Source organism: Falco punctatus (assembly GCF_963210335.1).
Source record: "Falco punctatus genome assembly, chromosome: 17".
Lineage (NCBI taxonomy): Eukaryota > Metazoa > Chordata > Aves > Falconiformes > Falconidae > Falco > Falco punctatus.
In genome coordinates, this window is record NC_137597.1 from 3257499 (window position 1) to 3279800 (window position 22302).

The 22302-nt window shown below is 39.8% G+C and overlaps 1 protein-coding gene across 2 annotated transcripts in view; it reads right to left on the reverse strand.

The window, feature by feature from the left end:
- Window positions 1–22069, reverse strand: part of MAPK14 (mitogen-activated protein kinase 14) — a 26228-nt gene extending 4159 nt beyond the window's left edge. Inside the window, exons 1-9 of one of the 2 annotated variants that reach the window (XM_080367291.1) lie at window positions 21784–22054; window positions 14381–14510; window positions 10971–11029; window positions 10488–10599; window positions 9932–9961; window positions 9416–9463; window positions 8850–8964; window positions 7732–7803; window positions 2007–2086 (exon numbers count right to left, since the gene is read on the reverse strand). In XM_080367291.1, the coding sequence (XP_080223417.1) occupies window positions 2007–2086; window positions 7732–7803; window positions 8850–8964; window positions 9416–9463; window positions 9932–9961; window positions 10488–10599; window positions 10971–11029; window positions 14381–14510; window positions 21784–21899 (762 nt within the window). In that variant the 5' untranslated portion in view covers window positions 21900–22054. Of the gene's footprint in view, window positions 1–2006; window positions 2087–7731; window positions 7804–8849; window positions 8965–9415; window positions 9464–9931; window positions 9962–10487; window positions 10600–10970; window positions 11030–14380; window positions 14511–21783 lie in introns of both variants that reach the window. The other variant, XM_080367292.1, reaches the window with a different exon arrangement.
- Window positions 22070–22302: the final 233 nt, after the last annotated feature.

The window sequence follows — 22302 nt, forward strand, 5'->3', positions numbered from 1 at the left end:
CATACAGGCAGGGTCTACTAATTTTTTTCAAATACTTGTGAAAAGTTTAGCAAATGCACTGGTGAACACTTAGAACAATGAAGCATTACTGATCAGTTGGTAACAGTGTCAGTACAGAAAATATTTCTGTCCGCCATAAGCTGCATTACACTCCAACACAGTTGTGTTCACATTTCCCAACAGTTTTAAGCCACCAGAGCAGACGTTTCCTTTGGCCGAAGCTGCTACTTAAAAATTTTCCAAGGCTGCTGCAGCTACATACAGCCTCAGGAAAATGAACAAAAATTAAAACAGAAACAAAAATTGTATCCTCTGCACTGGTTACCAGCTTTTTTCCTTGCTGCATAGAAAGTACTTAAATTCCTTGTGGTGCAAAGTGAAATCGGCTCACAGCTGACACCTCCTCCTAAACAGCTTTGAATGCACTTTGGTATGTGGGCGAGGTGACAGAAGGCAATAAATGCAAAATTAGCAAAACATTAGCATTGCATAAGAAAGAGTTAGTGGATGTCAGTGAACAGAGAAAGTAACAGTGTAAAGTAATGCAGCAGAAAACCAGTATTTGTTACAGTGACACACTAAAGGCCCTCAAACACTTAGTACTTTTGCTGTCTCCATACAATGAAAAAAAAAAAAAAAGCAGAAACAGTATTTTATTAATTTTTTTTTAAACAGACTCTTGCTTTGGACCTGGCTAAGAGCAATGATTCTTTTTATTGTGCAATGTTAAAAAAAAAAAAAAAAAAAAAGACTCGCTCAATCTTACGTATGCAAACTAATCTTTTGCTTAACCTAGTCAACCTTTAAGCTTATCTCTCTTGCTAATCCCCTGTACTTCAAATAGGGGACTACCCTTCAGGTCAGGTCACAGGGCACTCAAAGCAAACCTGCATTATTCAGTTCTAACCTTTCGAAGGGCAGAACATGCCATGGTTTTTAAACCACTGCAATATTCAGCAAGTTGGCCAACTGATTCCAACTTGCACCACATGTCTACCTTCATCAAATGTAATTCAAGACTAACTTCGCGTTTCGCATTTACCACTGTTACCTGAAAAAGAACATAAGCTGCAGTAGAAAATAATCTTATCATCACTCTCCACCACGCTGATCCTCTATTACGTATCAGAAACAGCAGAGTGACTTGCTAAAGTATGCTGCTAGTTACTCCTACGGAAGCTGATGGCTCACTATGCAATAACTTGTTAATCCGTATCGTTAGGGCAACACTTGCTCTAACTTTTATGCACGTCACCTTCAGAAACAGGTAAAAGGAAATGCCATTTAATACTGTCTTTGCAGAAGTTCACAATTCAAGAATAGAACAATATAGAAAAAGGCAGTGTGGCTGAAAGTAGAGGTCACCCTTTAAAAAAAGGAGACTGTAAAAAGCTTTGTGCTATTACCTTGATAAAAGGGCCCTTTAAATACGCAGCACAGTTAGTTATATTCTCAGCAGACTACATTACACTGTGTGCTCTGGAAACAGCTGCCACAAAAGCACCTAAAAGGTATTTTGGATTCTGTGCTACAAAAACAAAGCTGGTAGCAGTAGCGTTACAGAAATTAATCATACTACAGAAGGGACTGAGTGTGTTAAGAGGATAACACACTTGCTCCTGTTAAGAAAGATCCCTGGGTGGGCAATCTGGAGAAATAATAATTGCGACGAGCCTCAAGCTCTTAGCTGTGAAAAATACTTCCCCAGCAGCATCTGATCATACAATATATCACGAAGTATAAACCCACAAACTGAAAGAAAAGTCACGAAGCAGTAAAATGAGAATATGGGAGGAAGAAAATCATACCACAGGCAGAGGTAAGAGGAATAAAGAGCAGATACACACAGCGTAAGAACTCAAAGCCATCCAAGAGTGAAGAATGACAAAGGAAGAAAAATAACAGAAAATAAATCCCAACACATACTACAGATAGACTAGAGGAGGGCAACATACAAACTTGGGACTTCCGAAAGGGCAGATATTACAATCAAAGTGTAAACTCACAGACTCTGAGGAGATTTTCTTCAAAAGCTCAGGCCCTGGGGTTCCAACGAGTCTCAAAATGAGCTTCAACTGATCAATATCTAATGATGGACCATAAAGGAAAATGCTGGGACACATCAAAATGAAAAGTGCGATATATCAGCCTATTAATGTTTAGAGTTAATGCCTGCCAAGGCCTCGACTGAAAAGCTGTTTTGAGCAAACCATATTCATTCCTCTCGTTTACAATCGAATACCAGCTCTGTCCATATCAGACAGATTGAACAACTTGTCTACAGATACACCACATGCATCGAATCAGTCACTGCATCCTTAACTATCAAGGAGCAGAAGTCAAAGCTTTTGCCCCACTGGCAAAGGATCAGTTCACATGCTCACTTCACCCTCTCAGGCCCCACACCAAAGTAGCAGCAGTCAGCAGGATTAGGTTGTGTTAGTGACAGATGAAGTTAAGCAGAAGGCTGAAAAGTGTAGCACTAATATTAAAAAAGTCAGGCCTTTTGTGAACACCTTCCAAGGTAATTCAGGCACTTCTAAAACTTAGAAAGCAAGAAAGTGTCTGGACCCTGCTCACGACCTACAGCATCCCTCCACCTGAGCAGGGGGTGCACGTGTCCCAGGCCCAGAGCAGGTGGGGCGCCGCAGCTGGCAGAGGGTGCTGGCCCTGCCAGCTCCCCTGCAGCCAGCATGAGGGGAGGCCAAAGCACCTGCATCTCCCTTCTGCCTACAGACCTGCTGCAGTGGTGGAGAGAAACATAATACGAGCTCAGAATTAGAATCTCTGTGTAAAAAGCTCACAAGACATAACATCGCAGATGCAAATAGTGTTATCCAGAACAGAGCTTCCACCAGGCCACGTACCACCCTCAGCTGTCCTCTTTAACAAAGCATAAATGACAAGACATATACTTGAGGACAAAAAATCCACTAAAGACAGTTTTATGTCAAAAACCTCAAGATAGTAAAGAGACACAAGCTATCTTTTCAAAACCATTAAAAGAATAATCTCCCTTCTTCTCTGAATTATCCACCATGCTGCCCTTCAAAACCTACTAAGGATTTTAAGACTGTCTGTAAAGTTTATATTTGCTCTTAAAATTATATTGAGCTAGTCACACACTTTCCTTCCAATAAAAGTAGCCTACTTACTAGACAATGTTTTTTCAGGGATCAATGCCTTCCTGATGTTTTAAGATACAGTTACAAATCCTTGACAGAATATCTTTTGAGTACTACACGAACTTCAAAAAGTGTCTCCTGTTTTTTTAAAAATGCCTTGGAGTTCCTGTAATACTGGCACAAACTGCCTATTGAAGGAAATCACCAGTACTTCACTGAAACATTTATCTTTTGATGTAAACTTTGGTCTTAAGTTTTACATATGAAATGAATTAAAAGCCCTGGAAATAGTACTTTGTCAGAACAGCTGAACTAATTTCTCACTTCTCAAGTTGCTTGGCCAACTCCCACCTAATGTATCTAGTAGAATTTAGCTTAGCTGCTGAATTGCCGACTCCTAATTGTCAACGCTTAAAATGAAATCAGTATATCCACTGGTGTAGGAGAATTAGCAGAAGGTGCTATACTAACCGCAATTAGCTCAATTAAATTGGCTTTTCTTCAGTGCCATTTAAAACAGCCCTTACATCTTTCACTCATTCTTGTGCAAGAAACAGTGGTGCAAATCAGACTGCTGACACGCTGCCTCAGAAGTCACATGCCATACCTCAGTTTAAATATTTAAATTCTTTTAAAGGTATTTAATATCGCGTGCACCAGGTGTGCCAACAATAGCACTGCCCAGTTTGCTGTCAGTTCTTTTCCCAGGGAAAATTGCTACTGGAAGATAGTTGTGTAATACGCTTCAGTGACTTTTCAGATAAACCAAAGAAAACACAGAACGTGTAACCAGCCCTGCCATAAGCACACCAAACCCCAGCCCCGCCTCCAGTTTTAGGCCTGCCATCTCCAACTTGCTGAATTACACCATTCATTTAACTACAGGGCCTACCACATCCCAGAGAAATGAGCCATAAAGCAATTAAGAGACAGGAAAAAAAGACTTAGTAAATACAAAGCAAAAGAAAAAAAACCCACATGTGCATGGAGAAGGAGAGCACAGCATGCAAACCCCAAATGCCATCACCGAGGTACTTCCAACAGCTGATGAGTCTCACTGATTTCTAACAGTCAGAAAACAACCTGCCATCACCACCAGCAGCAGGCACCACAAGACTGTAAGAGCGTATCCAGGCAAAGCAAAGTTCAGAAGTTGTTTTAGCTGCCACCACAAGCAAGAGTAAGATGTATCAGAAGAATATGTAATTTCAGACTGGTTAGTTACCATAGAAGTCTTTTACTACTGAATAAAAATAGTAATAAACACATTCTTCAGAGTTTAAAGGGAATACAGTCAACTCAAAACATACAGAATCAGAAAATTGGCTAAACTAGTACGAAACATTCAAGATATTCTTATTTGTACTTTATATCATTTTATGCAAGTCAAATTGTCAAACAAAGTCAACTTTCCTACTTATTTGTATGTATCATTCACATTACAAGAGCTGTAAAAAAAATGAAGAATATACATGTTTAACAGAAACTAATCTTGGCATAAGACAGGGTAATACCAAAAGGAAAGCTTCTAGCTATGCCTCTCATTAAGAGCCCAAAGGACTCTGATTTTCATCACCTCAATTTTTTTGTCTCTGGCTAGTCTTTCCCACAGTCTTGCTCCCTTTCTCTGCCTCCTGGCAGAGGTTTTACCAGCATGAGAAATCCATCTTTCATCCAAGTATTTCCATCCATTGATTACAATAGCAACAATTCCATTAGCTTACACTCAGTTTTAAGTTAGGAATACTATAACAATCCTGCAGAGTTAAGCAGATATTAATCATAGGGTTTTTTCCTAAGAGTACCTACCATTCTTGCTTTATGTCAATGACAGCCATGTTCAGAACCTCTAAAGATTAAGTCCTTCAGAACTTAAAACCAAATCTGGCATTATCAGTGGCATAATCACCATAGGCAGAATTGAAGATCATCTCAGAATACAAATTTATTACTTACCAGATTAAATTAACTGTTCAGCTTGCCTGTACTGAAGCCCCTTACAAGTTATACATGCATCTCCAGGCTGTTTAAAGAAACATCTGATGGACTGTAAATAACTTCACACCATTTCTGCTACAACCTGGGTTAAAGGGAATAGCATTTCAAACAAACCATCTGAACAGGAAGATGATAGTCCTGAGAAGGCACTACCTATTCTGTTTCTATCCATTTAATTTTGGAAATGTGAAGCTATAGAGTTAAGAAAATCAACATCTTGAGCCCAAAATGCAAGAACGACGTCAAATTTTCAGTTGTCAAATGGGAACAGTTTGCAGCTTCCTGAAACACACAGAATACAGTGTCACATTGCCTCCAACTACAAAGGAAATTCCCTAGAACTGCAGTGGATTTAGATATACTGTATCATTGGCTCCCAGAAGCATGGTAAATATACCTTGAATTAAGCATATTAATATTAATTGCGAAGTCACTAAGTCAGCAATTGCATAATGTCACTACAGGAGGAACAGAGGCCTCAACAAATCTGCAGGTACAAAGAAATTACTAAGAGCCAGAAGCACCCAACAGGATCTACATCTGGAAAATTCCTAAAACTTGCTCCAAAAATCACGCGCATATAATGATTTCAAAGAAACTTCCAAGACAGGAAGAAGCTGGAACCAATTGTTACCTCACTCCTGGCTGCTCTCTTTAGATGTCAGCAAAACTGCAGTGAAAGCTGACAGCTTGGTGCCTTTCCAGAGACTTGGATAAATGTTACATGCACAAACAAGATCACAAATGCTGCTCCCCTGACAGTTCTCACCTCATGATCAATCAGCATATAGGTTACATAAAGCGGGGAATCACATACAAACCATAACTATAATACTACCAAGTTTTAGCTACAAAAGGAAAGGATTTGGCTTTATTTTTCTTAAAATCAAATTTAATTCAAAAGCGTTACTGCCATTTGTGAAAGAAATTGAGCATTTAAGGAAATTAATCACAAGCATCTGCTGGGAAATAAAAGTTAGTAAAGTATCTTAATATGACAAAGCAAACAATTTCAATCCTAAAAGTAAACCTTATTTTGCATTGTGGATACTATTGGCTGCAATTCACAGCTAAGAACAGTGTTAGAGAAAAAACAACTTCTCAGGCTTGGAAGATAACTCTTTTGTTCAATTCATAAAGAACCCATCACAAAGTATTTCTTACATATTGCAAATCTTATCAGCAACTATTTTATTTGCAAGTATCAAGATTTTTAAAAATCTAAAGTGTCCCTGTTACTAGGGTCAAATAATGGCAGCAGCTTAAAGCCTTCTGCTTTGTTTGAATCAACAATTACCAATTTCTCATTTTTTCCTGAAAAGAAATTAAAAAACCTGCCCAAACCAAATTATAAGTGCTAAATCAGCGGACAGAAATATGGCAACTTTTTCCTAGCTTCAAAACCACTTTTGTGTGGCTGTTCTAGTTCTGTTTCTGACAACAGAAAAATACAGCAGAGATGACTAAACAGTAAAGTACAGCAAGTCCAACAAATGTGGAGAGAGATTATGAGATGGAGACAGGCAGAAAAAAAGGGTTAAAGCACACTGAAAAGGCAGGTGAAACTGTCAAAACTGGAATGAGAGCCTCCCCCCCTGCTCAAAGAGTATTGGAATCCAGATGCTTTCCAGAAGTAATGCAGTATACAGGCCAACACTTCTAACACTAGTTTTCTTTTCAGCAAATGCTAACATATTTGACTTAACGGATACAAATACTAATAATTTATTAACAAAAGTTATTAAAAGAAATAAACTGCAGTTGAAAGAATAAACTTTGTTAAATGGTGGGCAATGTAATTTCCTCTGGCAAATAAAGCCCAATTTCTAGGCAATGAAAAATCTTCCCAGTAGTAAACTGCTGCTGTACATCGTGCAGCCAAACAAACAAAAGCTGCAAGTAGAACTGACACTTGACACAGATTGTTATAATTTCCTGGGGAAAAATGCAAGCAACTCTCATGAAGTGCACTCTCATAAATTTGGCAGTGTCCTACCTGTCCCACTTCGGTGCAGCAAAAAAATAATTTTTAAAAGAAGTTATTCAAGCTTGATTTTTCACGTCAGTAGAAGCATACAGCAAAAGAAGGCTCAATCTGTTTACACTCAAGCATGGAAGCGGAAACTAAACATTTCAGAGCTATTTGGAATGAGATCCTTGGCATTAAAGAATGTGCAAACCCACTGCTTTCCCCGCATACCACCAGGATACAGAAGAGAGGCCAGAAGGGATGCTTCACATTTGCTAGAAACCTGAAGCGTGAGAGAATTCTTAGCAGACAGCCTACTCCATGCAGTTATTTTCCACAAACTCTTAGAGCAATGAATTTAAATAAACTTAAAGGAATGTAACTCCCAGAAACAAACATGTCAGTAATTCCAGTGATGCTAACAGACAATAAAGAGATTTGCCTTCTTGCACACCATAATTGTTTCATGTGCAGTAAAACCAAGAACTCACCTCATCGCACTGTGAGCAAAAAGCCATTCATTTAACAACCAACCAACCCACCCCCACAACCAACCCCAGAACTTCTTTTCTTGTCAAGTATGTGAAAGTGAAGATCTCTAACTCCCATTTCAAAAAATATATTACTTTTAAAGGATACGGTCTGTACCAGGGAACAACGTTCTTCCAGTCAACAGTTCAGCCATAATGCATCCCACTGACCAAATATCAACTAAACAAAATAAAATAAACAAAACAATGTAATGCAGAAGAATACAGTCTTAATAGAACCACCCTATCCAACAAGTAGAAACAACTTTCCCCTTAAATAGCTTTATGGCATTGAAACAATTGATGAAACATTGCAAGCTAACTGATACCGTTCAGTAACTACATAGTCTAAGAATGGTCCAAGTAACGGAACACTAGACCAAGCAAAATCTCCTTCCAGAGCGTAACATGCACTGAACACCACAGAGCTGGGGAGGAATCTACGCAATCGAAGAGGAAGAAACCTGTTCAAGACAGCTCTAAGGAATGAGCTTGCATATGGCCTCATGTAAATTCTACCCAAACAACCACCAACTGTTAATACTACGGATACAGGACAAGTCCATATACATGCAAGAGGAGAAGAGAAAAGAAGAAAAAGTAGTGAAGTATGAAATCAGAGTAACACATTATTTTCTTTGATCCATATCCTCTCCTGCACAAGAACTATTCTTCGCCTTTGCTTTTCTTCTCTATGCCTGAACTGGGAGTATTGTAGGGAAGCACAGTGTGTTGCTGAGAAGATACTGGAAACTGTGAGGAAGATAAAACTGCGAAGAACTGGCTAAGAAGAGAGGACAGGAATGGAGATTTATACACTTTTTAGCATATCTTCACACCGTAACTCCAGACATTCTTCAACGTGTTTCCAGCAGCTGCCTAGAAACACACTTTCTCCTCATCCAGATACATTTCACTCACCTTAAAAACCACTGTGCTAGGAAAAATAAGGGATAAGTGCTGACAGTATTTTGCTGATTGCAGTTTCAAAGGTTCAAGCCTAAAGAAGTCTCATGAATGCTATCACAACGATTCTTAGCTTACGTCTGGTCCACTGTGGTTTGAATACTAATTCTATGCCTTCCTTCTTTTAATCACCCTTACTGAAGCGTAGTTACCATCACTGCCAACTTACGCAATCAAATGGAAAGGAGCACCTACAAAGGACAACCTCTCTTTTTCCACAAGTCAGGAACTGAAAAGCACTGTGTTAGTTAAATGCATTACCTGTCTGGTTGTAATGCATCCAGTTCAGCATGATCTCTGGAGCCCTGTACCACCGGGTAGCCACATACCCCGTCATCTCATCATCTGTGTGTCGGGCCAAGCCAAAATCCAGGATCTACAGAATAGAAAAGACATCTAACAACTACTGCAGTGGAATGATGCGAACGAGTTAAGAGCAAACCACTAGGAAGTTATTGGATTGGGTGAAGGAGAAGTGTTGCAGCTGCAAAAGCAGATTATGAAACTGAATTTCACAACCCATTAAAAGAAACTAGCCTAGAACAGCACAGGACTCAACAATCAGAATTATGTCTGGATATCTTGCTTCTAAAAAAATTAACCCGATCTAAACTTGTTAACTCTTCACTTTCATGATGATTCATTAAAAAAACAGGAAAAAATACAGAAAAAACATCCTTACAGCCTTTACAGCTGGGAAGGATGTTATTACTTTGGCCCACAAAAGTATTGCCATAAGGAATTATTGTCTCTTTAATTCCAAGGGACATCTGCACAGCATTCACTCAAATCACAGTCAAACCAACTAGACCTTGTGATTACATTACCTTTAGCTCGCAGTCTTCATTTACAGCTAGGTTACTAGGTTTTAAATCCTAAAAAATTAAACATTAGCATTAACACTAGTATATATGTTGTTTCACAAGTCCAAAGTAGATAAAAATGTAAATGCAGATAGAAAATAGATTGTAACTGGCTGTAGATATCAACTTCCCATACTTGGGAAAATTATTTTACCCCAGAGTCAGCTATCTCTTCTGTGGTCCTCACAGGTGTCATGTATAAGCAAAAATGCATAAAAGGCTTATCACAACACCAGCGCCGCAGAGGTATATTTAACAAATAGAGAACGTATTTCACAAAGATACAGTCAAACTCAGGCTGGAACAGAAACTAAGCATCTTGACAACCACCTCCCATGTTTAACCTTTTGACTGTTTAACCAAAATAATTCTCAGAAAATTTCTCCTGGTCTCTATAGGTGCCATGTTGTAAGATTCTGTGCTGCATTTTTTTAAAGACATCTGTTCAGTACAGGAAGCAATCTTAGGATAAATACTTACCCTGTGTATTATGTCAGCTGAATGGATGTACTGTAAAGCAAGATGACAAATTTTATATATCAGTCCAAGTACCCTCCTTCTCATTTCTTCACTAGACAATACTGCCCTACCCCATCCCACACAATTCAAATGCTACAGCTCGTCTGCAGAAGGAACTGAGTGCGCGTCTACAGGTTTCAAGCAGGTAGGTGTTTCACTTTGTCTCTCCTTAGGAACACCCAGCACTGCCACTACGAACGGAACAACACAAGTAAACAAAACTGAAGAAATGGAAGATTCATAGTCTGAGCAGATTAGAGGGCAGCATGGTATTCCAGACTCTGCCCACAGAAACATATAAAAATACAGTCTTAAATGATATACAACTTTACTGATACAGAGCTCCAAAGACGTATGATGTGAAAGAACGATAGTAAAAGGTTATCCTATGATACATTAGGAAAGTTACAGAAGCCCCACTATGTACTCATATGAATCTCTGAGGATATGACATTCATCAAGAACTTCCACCTCTGTCGATGAGCCATCAACATTCAGGTAGGACAGGTGCAAGTACCTTCAGTCCCCGAAGAATCTGGTATATGAGGAACTGCACATGGTCATCAGTGAGTTTCTGGCATTTCACAATGTTGTTCAGATCTGCTCCCATAAGGTGTGTCACCAGGTACCTACAAACAAAAGGAAACACATAGGCTATGAAGCAATCCCTTCAGCAGTACTAAGATAAAAATTCCCTACGAAGCTCCAGTAGCAGGGCTGACTGTCCAAAAGCATGTCGCTGAATGAAATATAGTTCACAACGCTTTAAAAAACATAGTAGATTAGTACACTGATTCCTACAGCACTGGTCAACAAAACACAAATGAACAAGTTTGACGAGTCCAACAGTTTAGGATGTCCTAGTATCTTTTTGTTGGAATTCAGAATTTTTTGGAATGACAGCAGACAAATTAAGGTGGCAAATACTTCTAAAATAATCTGGGAGATATAAGGAAGATACAAAAGATGTTTTGTTCCAGTCTTCAGAGAAGTTACCTACACATCATTGAATTCTTCTAGGGACTTGGCAGGGGTGAACACATCCAACAAGCCAATCACCTAGAAAGAAAACAGTAAAGTGAAAAAGCTGTGAAATACATTCATAGGTACTAAGATCCTTTGTGGAACAGAAACCACTCATTGCAATAGATGTTTCATTTCCAGCTACATGAATCATTCAGACGTAGACAAATTAGTATTCATGCAAGATCAGCAAAAACCATTCCAATTCTTGTGTAAAAAAAAATAAAACCATTAAGGTTAAAAATGTACAGCTGTCTTTGCACACCAGCCATCCACTGAAAGCATCAAACAGGAGCCATAACAAAAAGCAGGTGTAAACACTGGGTTAGAATATCTTATTTCCAAAATCAACTAAAGTTTGTTCAGGAAGTAAATGGATGAGAAAAACAAAAAAAACAACCACCAGGCAAAACTGTTTGCTTCCTGCTCAATTCTTAGTTGACTAGATCCTAAGATCAGAATTGGGAGACTATACTTGTTTCACTTGTGTAATGGCTAGAAAAATTCAAGGATCCATAACACAAGCAATGAATAATGACGATGACACTAGAAAAGTAGTCAGGGAAACAGTGCAATGCAATGAGGACCCAATTTTCACAAACACTTGACAGCTTCACACTGTCATTTGTATTTTCTGCCCAAAGAGTAGCTACTCCACCTTTTGTTTAACAGCTGAACTATTTGAGGGTAAAAGGATATGCATGTGTTTTGTGCAAAAGAAGAGCTACACCTTATTATCCCATAATTATCTTCTAGGTCATTTACAGCATTTAAAAAAAAAATATATTCCATCTGGTCAATAAAGTTTGGTCTGTTATTCACTGAAACATGCTTTTAAACCTTATTTTCCTTCTCTTAATAGCAAATAATATTTTATGAATGTGAGACAGAGACAGGTTTCCTTCATCCACCTCCAAAACACTCCCCTTTTCAAGTCAGCAGCTCGCCTGTCTCAGATACACAAGCATCACACACATTTCAGCAACTTCAGTAACGGCTCAAGCATGCAGACAAAATCAAGAGCTGGATCCCCTTGTTCCCCTTCGCACCATCCTTTTTATCCCATTGTTTACACTTGCCAAGGATGTCAGAATCAACTGAGATACTGTCTTTAGTTTTTCTGCCTAAAAGCAGTATCTTTGGGGAACCTAGGCTATGTTTTTGGAAGAGAGCAAGTAGGTAGGAAATAAAAGTCTCTGTCTAATCTATATTATACATTATAGATTACTTTTTATTGAAGAAACTGGAAAGAAAAACACTTCCCTGCCTCCCCGATATATACTGTGGCAATTCCATTTCTAGACAGCATGTTCTTCAAACATTCACACCCATCCTGCATTAATAATTCTCGTGCTTACAGTTTCCTTTTCTGGTGGACTCTTCTGTATTGTTGTTTACAGAAAAATTCAACATTATCCACCCAGTTTAGCATGGAAAGACAAAAACTGACTTTGCTATCTAGACTTCAGAAATACAGTGATGTGCTGCAGAATAACTGACTCACTTCTATGGAAGCATGAACACCAGTGAATTCAGAATCCAACTCTTCATCTTTTGCTTTCCCCTCCCAGCATTTTAGCATGTCACAGAACTTATTAACATCTTCATATGACAACAAACCTGTATCTGCTCAGCATTGTGCTTTATGCACACTAACAAGACCTCCTGGAACTTGAAAATGTAATGCAGACACACTCCAGTGCTCTGCAGGTCCATTTATTTGCTCAAGATCATCACGAGCCAGGCTAGATACAGGATATAGAAAACCATTCTGAGTCAAGCCTCTTAAACTACCATACCTTCCAGATTTGCTGGCATGTTCTGTGCCACGTAAAACCGAGCATTTTACCTCCAAACTGAGACCTGAATAGTCAAGATACTGCCTGAACCAGCTCTGAACATCTCTGCATCTGCAGGATTTTTAAACCACAACCTAGATAAACTTCCCACAGATAGATGATGGTAAGATGAACTGATAGTAAGTATTTCTATATATAAACAACTTCACTTCCTTTTATCCTTTACTCAAAGCTACATAGGTTCTTCACAATACTAATCCAAAAATACCAATTAATGCCAAACACAGAACTGTTGTAGCACCAGTCACAACCTAATTTTCATTGCTTAACTTTATTAGCTTAGACAAAATGGATTGATACACCATTGGTTGTGGTTTTGTTTTTTTAATTTGGCAACAGATATTCAAAGCTTTCTTGTTTGGAGAGTATCTCAGCTATGAGAAAAGGTCCAGAAAAAACTCCAGGGGATGGATATTAAGCAGGATCAGATGCTACCCCTACTGTCGAGACAATGGTATCGTACAGAGGCACTAAGGAAGAATTGTTGACAATGGTACGTACATGTCTCAAAAGTGCCAATTACACTGGCCACACTAAAAACACCAAGAAGATTTAGAGGATACCAGCCGCTGACCGAGGTAGTTTGAAGCCATCACACACAACCACCACTGCACAACAAAAGAAATTCTGAACAGACCACCCAAGGAGAACCTTACAATGGAATTATGCTTGTTTGGCTTTTAGTGCCAGATAAAGGTCCCAGGTTTTCTCAGCTTGCTTCCAAAACAAGATTTCCCTCCTGCTAAGTGGGAGCTTGCTTGGACAACAGAAATCAAGAGCCCTCCTCTCCTGCTGACATTCTGACAGCTCTACAGAGGACAGGACTTTTTGCTCCACTGCATGTAGTATTTGCTCCAAACAGCATGGAATATAAATATGTTGGTGTGTTAATGCCACAAACACAAAGATCTGGTCAACCACCTGTTTTCTATACAAAATGGAGGTTATATCAAAAAAAGCTCAACATAATATTTGTCACATCCTATTTTGTTTCCCTGCTGATGATTTAAGTGGATGGCTTGTATGAAAAGCCATTCAATTTCCACTCCCTTTTTTCCTCCCTGTTTTACCTACAGAAATCTAGTGAACATCTACTCCACACCCTTCTGACGCAGGCAAGCCAAAACAAGTATGAAAAACCCTCTAGGAGACACTAGAAACAAGCTTAGATTTTCTTTTTTAAAACAAATACTTAACATTAAAACTACAGCTTACTACAGCAAGCGTGCAGGAGAATATACGTGCTATCACCTGTGTCCTAAATCCTTAAGACAGCATGAACCTGCTAAGCAGTAATTTCCAGATTACTCTAGGAAATACCAAGATCTTTTAACACAAAATTGGTTATGTATTTCTTGGGGTTTGGTTTTTTAATCTGCATTGTCTTCTACAGCTAGAATCCCTTGGACTACTGCAAGTTTTTTATTTAGTAAAGGTATGCAACAAGATCCTTAAATGCAATCATGACGGATGCTCAATGGATAGATCAACTTCAGACCAACTTTTCACACCACCTCCTTCAACTTACATTTTCGTGTTTCATGTGCTTAAGTAGCCGTAGCTCTCGGTAGGTCCTTTTGGCATGGATGATAGACTGAAATGGTCGGGACAGCTTCTTTACAGCCACACGCAAAGAAGTTTTTGTGTCAAAGGCAGAACTACAATAAAGAGTAATCAAATTATCAAAACATATTCTTTATCAACACCTTCAAATCCACACTTAGCAACTCCTGATAGCAGCTATCTGGACACAGAGTCACAGTCAACAATATTTCTCCAGTAAAAATAATTTCTAGGTATCCTGGTTCACAGCCTGCACACCCACTCAAGATCCCCACATATTTACACAACTGCTGGTTTCTACAGAATATGTTTAAAAGATGAGTCTTCTTCACACAGTAAAAGGAATTTTTTTCAAAAAAAAGAGAAAAGGTTATGACTTTTCTGTCTAAAACCAGTGGTGCTCTCAAACATAAATAGGGCAATAAAACTCTGGAGAGAAGACGAGTACTTGTAAATATTACCTGTATTCCTAAACATATTTTCATACACCACAGTTCATCACAAATGGCTATGCTCAAAATACTATCCTTTATGTTACGTCCATACAAAAACACAAGGCCTGTGCTTAAAAAATCAACTATAACAGTTGTTCATCACAATTGAAACTAAAATTAATTTTTTTCAGTAAGTCACATCTAATTGTAAAGTCCTGTTATAAAAAATGCATATGAATATTTTGCTGTGCATTACCAAAACCTGTCCCTTTAGCAGAAACTTCTTACATACAAATATTAGAATCCATAAAGAGTAATTCCATCCTATTTGTTAACTTTATTACACTTTTTTAATATATTTCGTACTGTAAAAATAAACTTTTGAAGTATGTCTTTATACAACTTATTTATAATATTAAGAAGCAAAAGCCTGATACTTCTGAAACAACCAAAAATTTAATACATTAATAACTATGTTAAATTTCTGACAAACTGCATAAAAATCTTCCAGGGCTTATACTCAAGGAACTAAAGAAACATAGGTCTTTAACTCTGAACCAAATTACCCCTCTTTTTTTCTCTTTGATGTTCTTATCTAAAACAGCTCTGGCTTGTCAAAAAGGAAGGAGGATGAGAAAGAGGATGTGAAATCAAGGTTACACTTGATTCAAGATAAACAGGGGAAAGTATGGAATGGATAAAGTTGGAGAAGGACAGTATTTGTTTATTTTTCTGCTGCATTTTGATTCAGGACGAGCTCCTGATTTAAAAATGAGTATGCACTAGTTCTTGACAAACTCAAAAACAAAACCAATGAAAAGGAAAGCTACACATTTATAAATCTAAAGCGTGAAGCAGCCTAGCTAACAGAAATTTCAAAACCAATCACAAAAGTAGTTCTACAACAAACCCACAACTGCACATACAACCCTCACCCCCCAGCCCTGCCAAAGAAGCTGTTTGAAGTGAATTAGTTGTCACTTATTTTTAAAGCAACTAACTGGAATTAAGTTGATATAAGGAGTCTTTTTGCAAAGTTCCTCATTTTCCAAGGAACTTGCTATATGAGGTTTATGAGAAATAGGAAACAAAATACAAGCTCAACCCTACGAACAGCAATCCCTCCCCCAGGTCCTGCAAGAGAATGGAAAAACCCACTGTGCACGATGGAAGAAGAGCATCTCCTCCTCTACAATGGGGCACCTGTATACACAGTGGAAAGAGCTCTCTGGAAAAGATACGAAAACACAGCTAGACAGTTAAGATGACAGGAGCAGTGAACTGCCAGAGCTGAAGTACTCAAGCTGTATACACCATCCTGTCTCAAAGAATGTCCATTATCAACCACTTGCACACGAGTTATCCTTTCTGTACACCTCACTCAGCCTGGGCAGACAAAATAAGCTATTAAGCCTTCATCTTTTAACCTTGATTTCTAATCAGCAAGTTTTCACACACCACTAGGATATCAATATTTAAGCTGTAACACTTCATGAAACACAGAATTCAATTTTATTTTTTTTTAAAGCTTCACATACACCGTTTCGCAATATACAAACATACCTAATTCAGGCTGTGGTTATATGACAATATTTTAATGATACTCAAGGTGTTTTCTAGGACTTTGATCAAAAATAAGATTAGTCATCCTAATTCAACACATGCTGCTGTGAATTAGTCATGAACCTTTACCAGCTTTCAAGCATTTTGGGTACAAAAGGCAGCATATATCAGTATCACTTTCATCTCGAAAAGAAGGGGATCCCCTGCATATTAACCACCTTCACAGCTACGTAGTCGAGACTTCTCGCTTGGTTCCCACAAGATTCTCTTTAGACAAGATTTCGGAGCCACCAGATGATATTAGCTATTTCAGAGTCCAAAGGAAATTTAATTTCACCTTCTTCTTAACAAGATTTTTGGGGTTGTATCAAGTCTGCTGTAGTAGATGCACAACCTCCAAGGAGAATTGCAATCAGCAGTACCGAGAAACTGTTTCACCAGCACAAGGACATTATGCACAAGCCCGGGAAAGAACATTTTGTATTACTGCACAGTCGCAATCTAGAGCTACTCTTGAAGTCAGAAGAATTCTAAGCTCAGTCGTATTTGAGGCCTAAAGACTATGTGCCTACAGATAAAGGCGTGCTGAGTGATTTTCTGCCAATATAGATAACCACCTAATGGTTTGCATGAGTAGGGAACACAGAGCTACAGAACAGCTGTCATGTTGGAGAATGTTTTAAAGAACATTAAGCTGGCTTTCACCACCGACTTAAAACAGCTGCATTACACTGATCATATTCAGCTAAAAACGCCCAATCGGGAAAAAATTGCATGAGCCACAGTTTTAAATCCCTTTTAAAACAAGATCAGCACAAATTCAGCATTTATCACTCGTTTTTAACCTCTTGCATACTATTGTGCTATGGCAGACGAACTGCATCTACCTCAGCCTAAACGAGCTAAAACTACAGCTCTGAGCTAACCTGAATTGAATCCACAACATAAGAGCTAGAATTAAACAATAATTTAGAGAACCTACCCACTGATTCAACTTACATCTTCTTAGAAGCAATATGTAAAGTAGCCTGAGGAACTGAAGAACACACAAAACTACTTAAGAGTGCAATTTTTTTAAACATTAGATGATCAGAATGTTAATTTTTGTGCAAAGACTATTTTGCTAAACGGTATGCTGCTCATCGCTAGCACCTATGCAAATACTCAAGCTAACCAAATCTCTTCAGTGTAACTTTGGAGTTAGCTTATGCACCCCTAGTTATGGGCAGAAAAAACACAGTTCTCAGTACCTGACAGTTTTATCAATAACACCAGTCACTTCTGAGTTCAGGCTATATATACATGCCTGTCAATGTTCCCAACACACTGCAGAAAGTTGTAAACCCTATTCTGCTCTGCTACATTGGCTTCTGCTTCTAAGAAAGTGGCAATAAAAAAAATATCTCCCTATAGGACAGATGCGCTCACACTAACTACTAACTTAATTTCTTAATATACAGAATTCCCATGAAGTTCAAACTACCTTCGCTTTCAGAGCTCTGCCCATGGCTTTTCTGTGCATGCCCATCTTTCCTACTCAATTCCCCCTTCCTCACATGTGTTCTGCTAATCCTACCTGTACGGCTGCTTCATCCCATTCAGTTTTATAGTTCTTTTCATATCACTCCTCACATATCTACCACACCTTATTGGAGAAGCAGGCACCTGTCCCTCCAAGTGCATATCTACTCTGGAGGCACCTGCACACTTTGATAAGCTTAAAGACACAGACTGGTTAAAAAAAAACAAAAAGAATCCACTGAGAAACTGTTACAGAGGTCATATTTAGGGTCATTACTTCACTTCCTCTGGAGTCTCATGTTTTAAAATGTCTTAAATCCATAGTGTTTCTCTGTTCATTTAAAAAGAGGGGAATTATCTCAATATCTTCATAACACCCAGGAAATTCAGAGTCTGTGTTGGTACAGCTGTGGGTTCACACAGGAAGAAATCACAGGTTTTGGAAGGGCTATATAACCTGACAGTCTACAAACAAAAAAACCCTAAAAAAATTCTTTTGCAGGATTCTGAGGAAGAGCAAATCTTGGCTGTTTGATTCCTTTCCAAATTAAATAAGGCAATACAGATAGCCTGCAAAGCAATAAAACAAAAACCTTCTTTTACAAAAGCTATCGATACAACACACAAAGAAGCACTGCAAAAAATAAAAGAACGAGGTAAACTCCTCTAAGAGCATACCAAGTCTGCCTTCACAGCATTTTGGAAACTGATGACAAAGACTGTCAAAACACCTCTTTGCTTAGCTTAGAGCTGGCTGAACTAATGCCGTTTGCTGAGACTTCCCTCCAGCACATGCCAGAAACGAAGCAATCCTGCAGCTAAACTGTGAGTCACCGATCAATCCCATCTCCACTCAGCAACTTCCCACTGCAAAACGCTGCATTATCTCAGCCCTCTCCTCCTTAAGACACTGACACTTCAGAAACCTGCATGTGTTTTAGTGTAGACCTGGTTACAAAATCTTTTTCATGCAAAAGACTATGTTGTATGAATATACAAAACTGTTGCAAGAATAAATGAAACAGCATTTCACACAACAGATGTCACAGCAATTGTTAGGTGACTTAGCAACAATCGATCTGATAATACATATCAATGTTTCTCGAAGTTTTGGAAATGAGTTCCTATCTGCATCTCCACATACTTGCAGTTTTTTAAAAACAGATCCTGAAAAATACCAGAGTTGGCCATTTGGATGTCATTCTTCCAATACTACACACAATACTTCAGAGAACACTGGACTATTTGCTCTAAATTTAAGCACGTGCCTCGGGTGCCTTAGGCTGCCTGCTGTCTCTCTCCATCCACTGACTACAAAATAAAGTCAGGTTCTTATATTAGGGTGTTCCGAGTCATACTCGCGTTAGACATTTAAAGCAGCCTAGAGCAGACAGCTCCATAGTCTAAATGATTACTCTGCTTTCTTTCTTTTCTATTATTTTCCCCCCACTTTCTAGAAACTCCTCATTTTTAAATGCCTCATCTTGACAACAAAATAAACAACAAAGCATTTTATTAAATTCTAATATAATAATGCAGTAGGCATACACGGAAATATAGTTAACCATTCAGTTTAAGGGTGGTTAAAGCCCTGCAATTCACTATCCCAACAGAGAGGAAGACCAAAGTCCCAAATGAAAGTAGGTATCCTTTTACTGGGAAGCAAAATTTCTAAAGGGACAGAGTACAGAACAAGTCATTGCAGGAACAGCCTAAATACTATGCATCATCATTCACAGCTTAATAAAATTACATATAAATGCAAGGGGGGTTGTTTGTAGTTTTGTTGTTGGTTTTTTTTTTTTAATTCTGACATACTTTCTCCATATCACCAGTCTTTTTGAAGAAGCTATATCACTGAATCTTTTCTGAAACACCTTTTTAGAAGAACATACAGAAAGCCATTAGCACAGACTGTAAAAAGACTCACATGCCACATGGCTGAAATTGTTTCCAATACAAAATTGTTTCATCTGGCCTGAACACAGTTGCACAATCTTTAAAAGTTTTGACACAGCAAAACAGGAAATTCATGATGCAAACTCTAGTTATTGGTTGTGAAAACAAACTTTGGAAGTATTACATGCACAATTGAGATTGTGGGGAGGGGGAAAACATAAGAGGAACGTAGACTGCAAAGGATCAACCTTAAAAATACAATGGACAAGGCACTAAGATTCATTTCCTATTACATCTGGGGAGTTACACAACTCCGTGGCACTTACAGGGGTATTTATCAGCTATGGCAGTGAGGCCCTTCCTTCAACAAACTAAACCCATCTGTTCTAAAAAACCTCTGCAAGTACATTGGTTAATCTTGCTACTAGAATTGACCAGCCTTTGTCTTTTATGAAATACAAGCATTTGCATAGTTGAGGCACAGCACTTTTAAGAAATGCATGTTATTTAAGCTGAATTTATTAACAATTTTATAGCAGCAGGTTAAGAACAGCTGAGAACTTTCTTTAAAACTGCGGCACATTCAAAACAACTCCTTTTCTTTACTAGCAGAGTGCAGTATGTATCCCCTCATTATGATTTAACATAAATTATATTTTCGATATAAATTTGCACATTATGTTAATGAAAAAATATGCATGCCTGCTCAAATATAGCCACAGAGCAGCTGTGTAATCATTATGCACCTGTATCTGAAAATTCAGGTCACACCTGGACAGAGTCAAGGAATCACAGAATCATCACTGAACAGCAGGTTGGAAAGGACCTCACAGATCACCTGGTCCAACCTTTTTGGCAAAGGCACAGTCTAGACACCGAATAAAAGAACATGAAATAAAGCCCAGAAAGTTTGTGTGGAAGACATTTCTTAGCAGAAGGACACAGTAGTTTGTGAACACTTCTATACAGGTCTACTGCATGACTGCTCAAGTCTAGATGTCAAACCAAGTCAAATGCAACCTTGTCTTTAAGATTAAACAATGTATGCAAGCCAGTTAATTTCTGTTTAACAATCCAACATACTTCAGCAGAGAAACTACAAATTAAGGACGTACTGTATTTTGCACGTGTAACCTGTCATATGTTTTGCTCCTACCAGGTAAACATTAAAAACTGAACTCTTATCTTCAAGCTCTCTGTATTTCTGCAGGACTTTACTCTCCCATGCAGCGCATACTGCAGTAATTCTGTCATTCTATAGCAATAAAAGAAGTTTTCCTGTGTTAATATACTACTGCCAAGAAAAAAGAAATACTTGTAAACCCACTGTTACAAGTCTGGGATGTAAAAAGAGCCCCGGTAGCCCTCCCTCTACTTTCCCTCCCTATCAACAGATTCCAGTTAAAATATAGTTGCCTCAAATACAATCTACACTTCAGGTCCAGAAGGAAACTGGGACGAGAACTGCCAGGCCCTTAGCTCTGCAAAGCCAGCTAAGGGGGACTTGCCAGCCTCCATCCCTCTCCACCCCCCACCTACTAACTGCGAGAAGGCACCGTGAAATATGTCTATATGAGATCATTCGGGGGGGTGGGGGGGTGGGACATGATTATCTTCCCCTGCAAAAATGTTTTAGTGCCACCTGCCATGTGGTGCAATCCCCGACGCATTCCAAAGCCAAGACTGCGGCTTCCCAGCAGTGCCGCTCTTAAACCGGGAGGAAAAACATTCCTTGCAGGAGACGGGTAAAAAGCTGGGGGAGAGGGGCACGGCCGGAGGACAAGCCAGCCCCGCTCTCCTCCCGCCGTGCCCGCCCCGCACGCATCCCACCGCGGGTCCCTGCACGCCGGGCCAGGTTTCCAGGCGGAGAGGGGGCCGAGGGGTGGGCAGCAACCTGACGTGACCCCCACCCTGCACCCACACACACCCCCGGTCCCCTGCCAGCACTCACCAGACGGAGCCATAGGCCCCGGAACCGACCGGGGAGAGGTTCTGGTACCGCTCGGGCACCTCCCACACCGTCTTGTTCAGCTCCTGCCTGTAGAACTTGGGCCGCTCCTGAGACATCTCGGCTCCGGAGCCCGCCCCGCCCGGCCCGGCGGGAGGGGGAGGCTCTGCCCGCGGCTGCAGCAGCACCACCACCGCCGCCACCACCACCTCCAGCAGCAGCGGCGGCTTCTTCCTTCCTCCTCTCCCCGCCTCGCTTCTCCGGCGGGTGGGGGCGGCCCTGCAGCAGCAGCAGCAGCAACGCCCTCCCCGCCGTCCCCTCACGCCGCCGACCGCCGGGGCCGCCGCCGCCGCTCGCGCGCGCCCCCTCAGGCGGGCGGCTCGCGCGTCCCGCTCCCGCCTTCCCCTCACCTCAGGGCAGGGGGCGGGGGGGACGACGGGGGGGATGGGGGCGCGGTGCCAGCGGCCCTGTCACCGCCTTCCCGCCCTGCTTCTCTCCCGCCTACCCCCTCCCCCGGCTCGC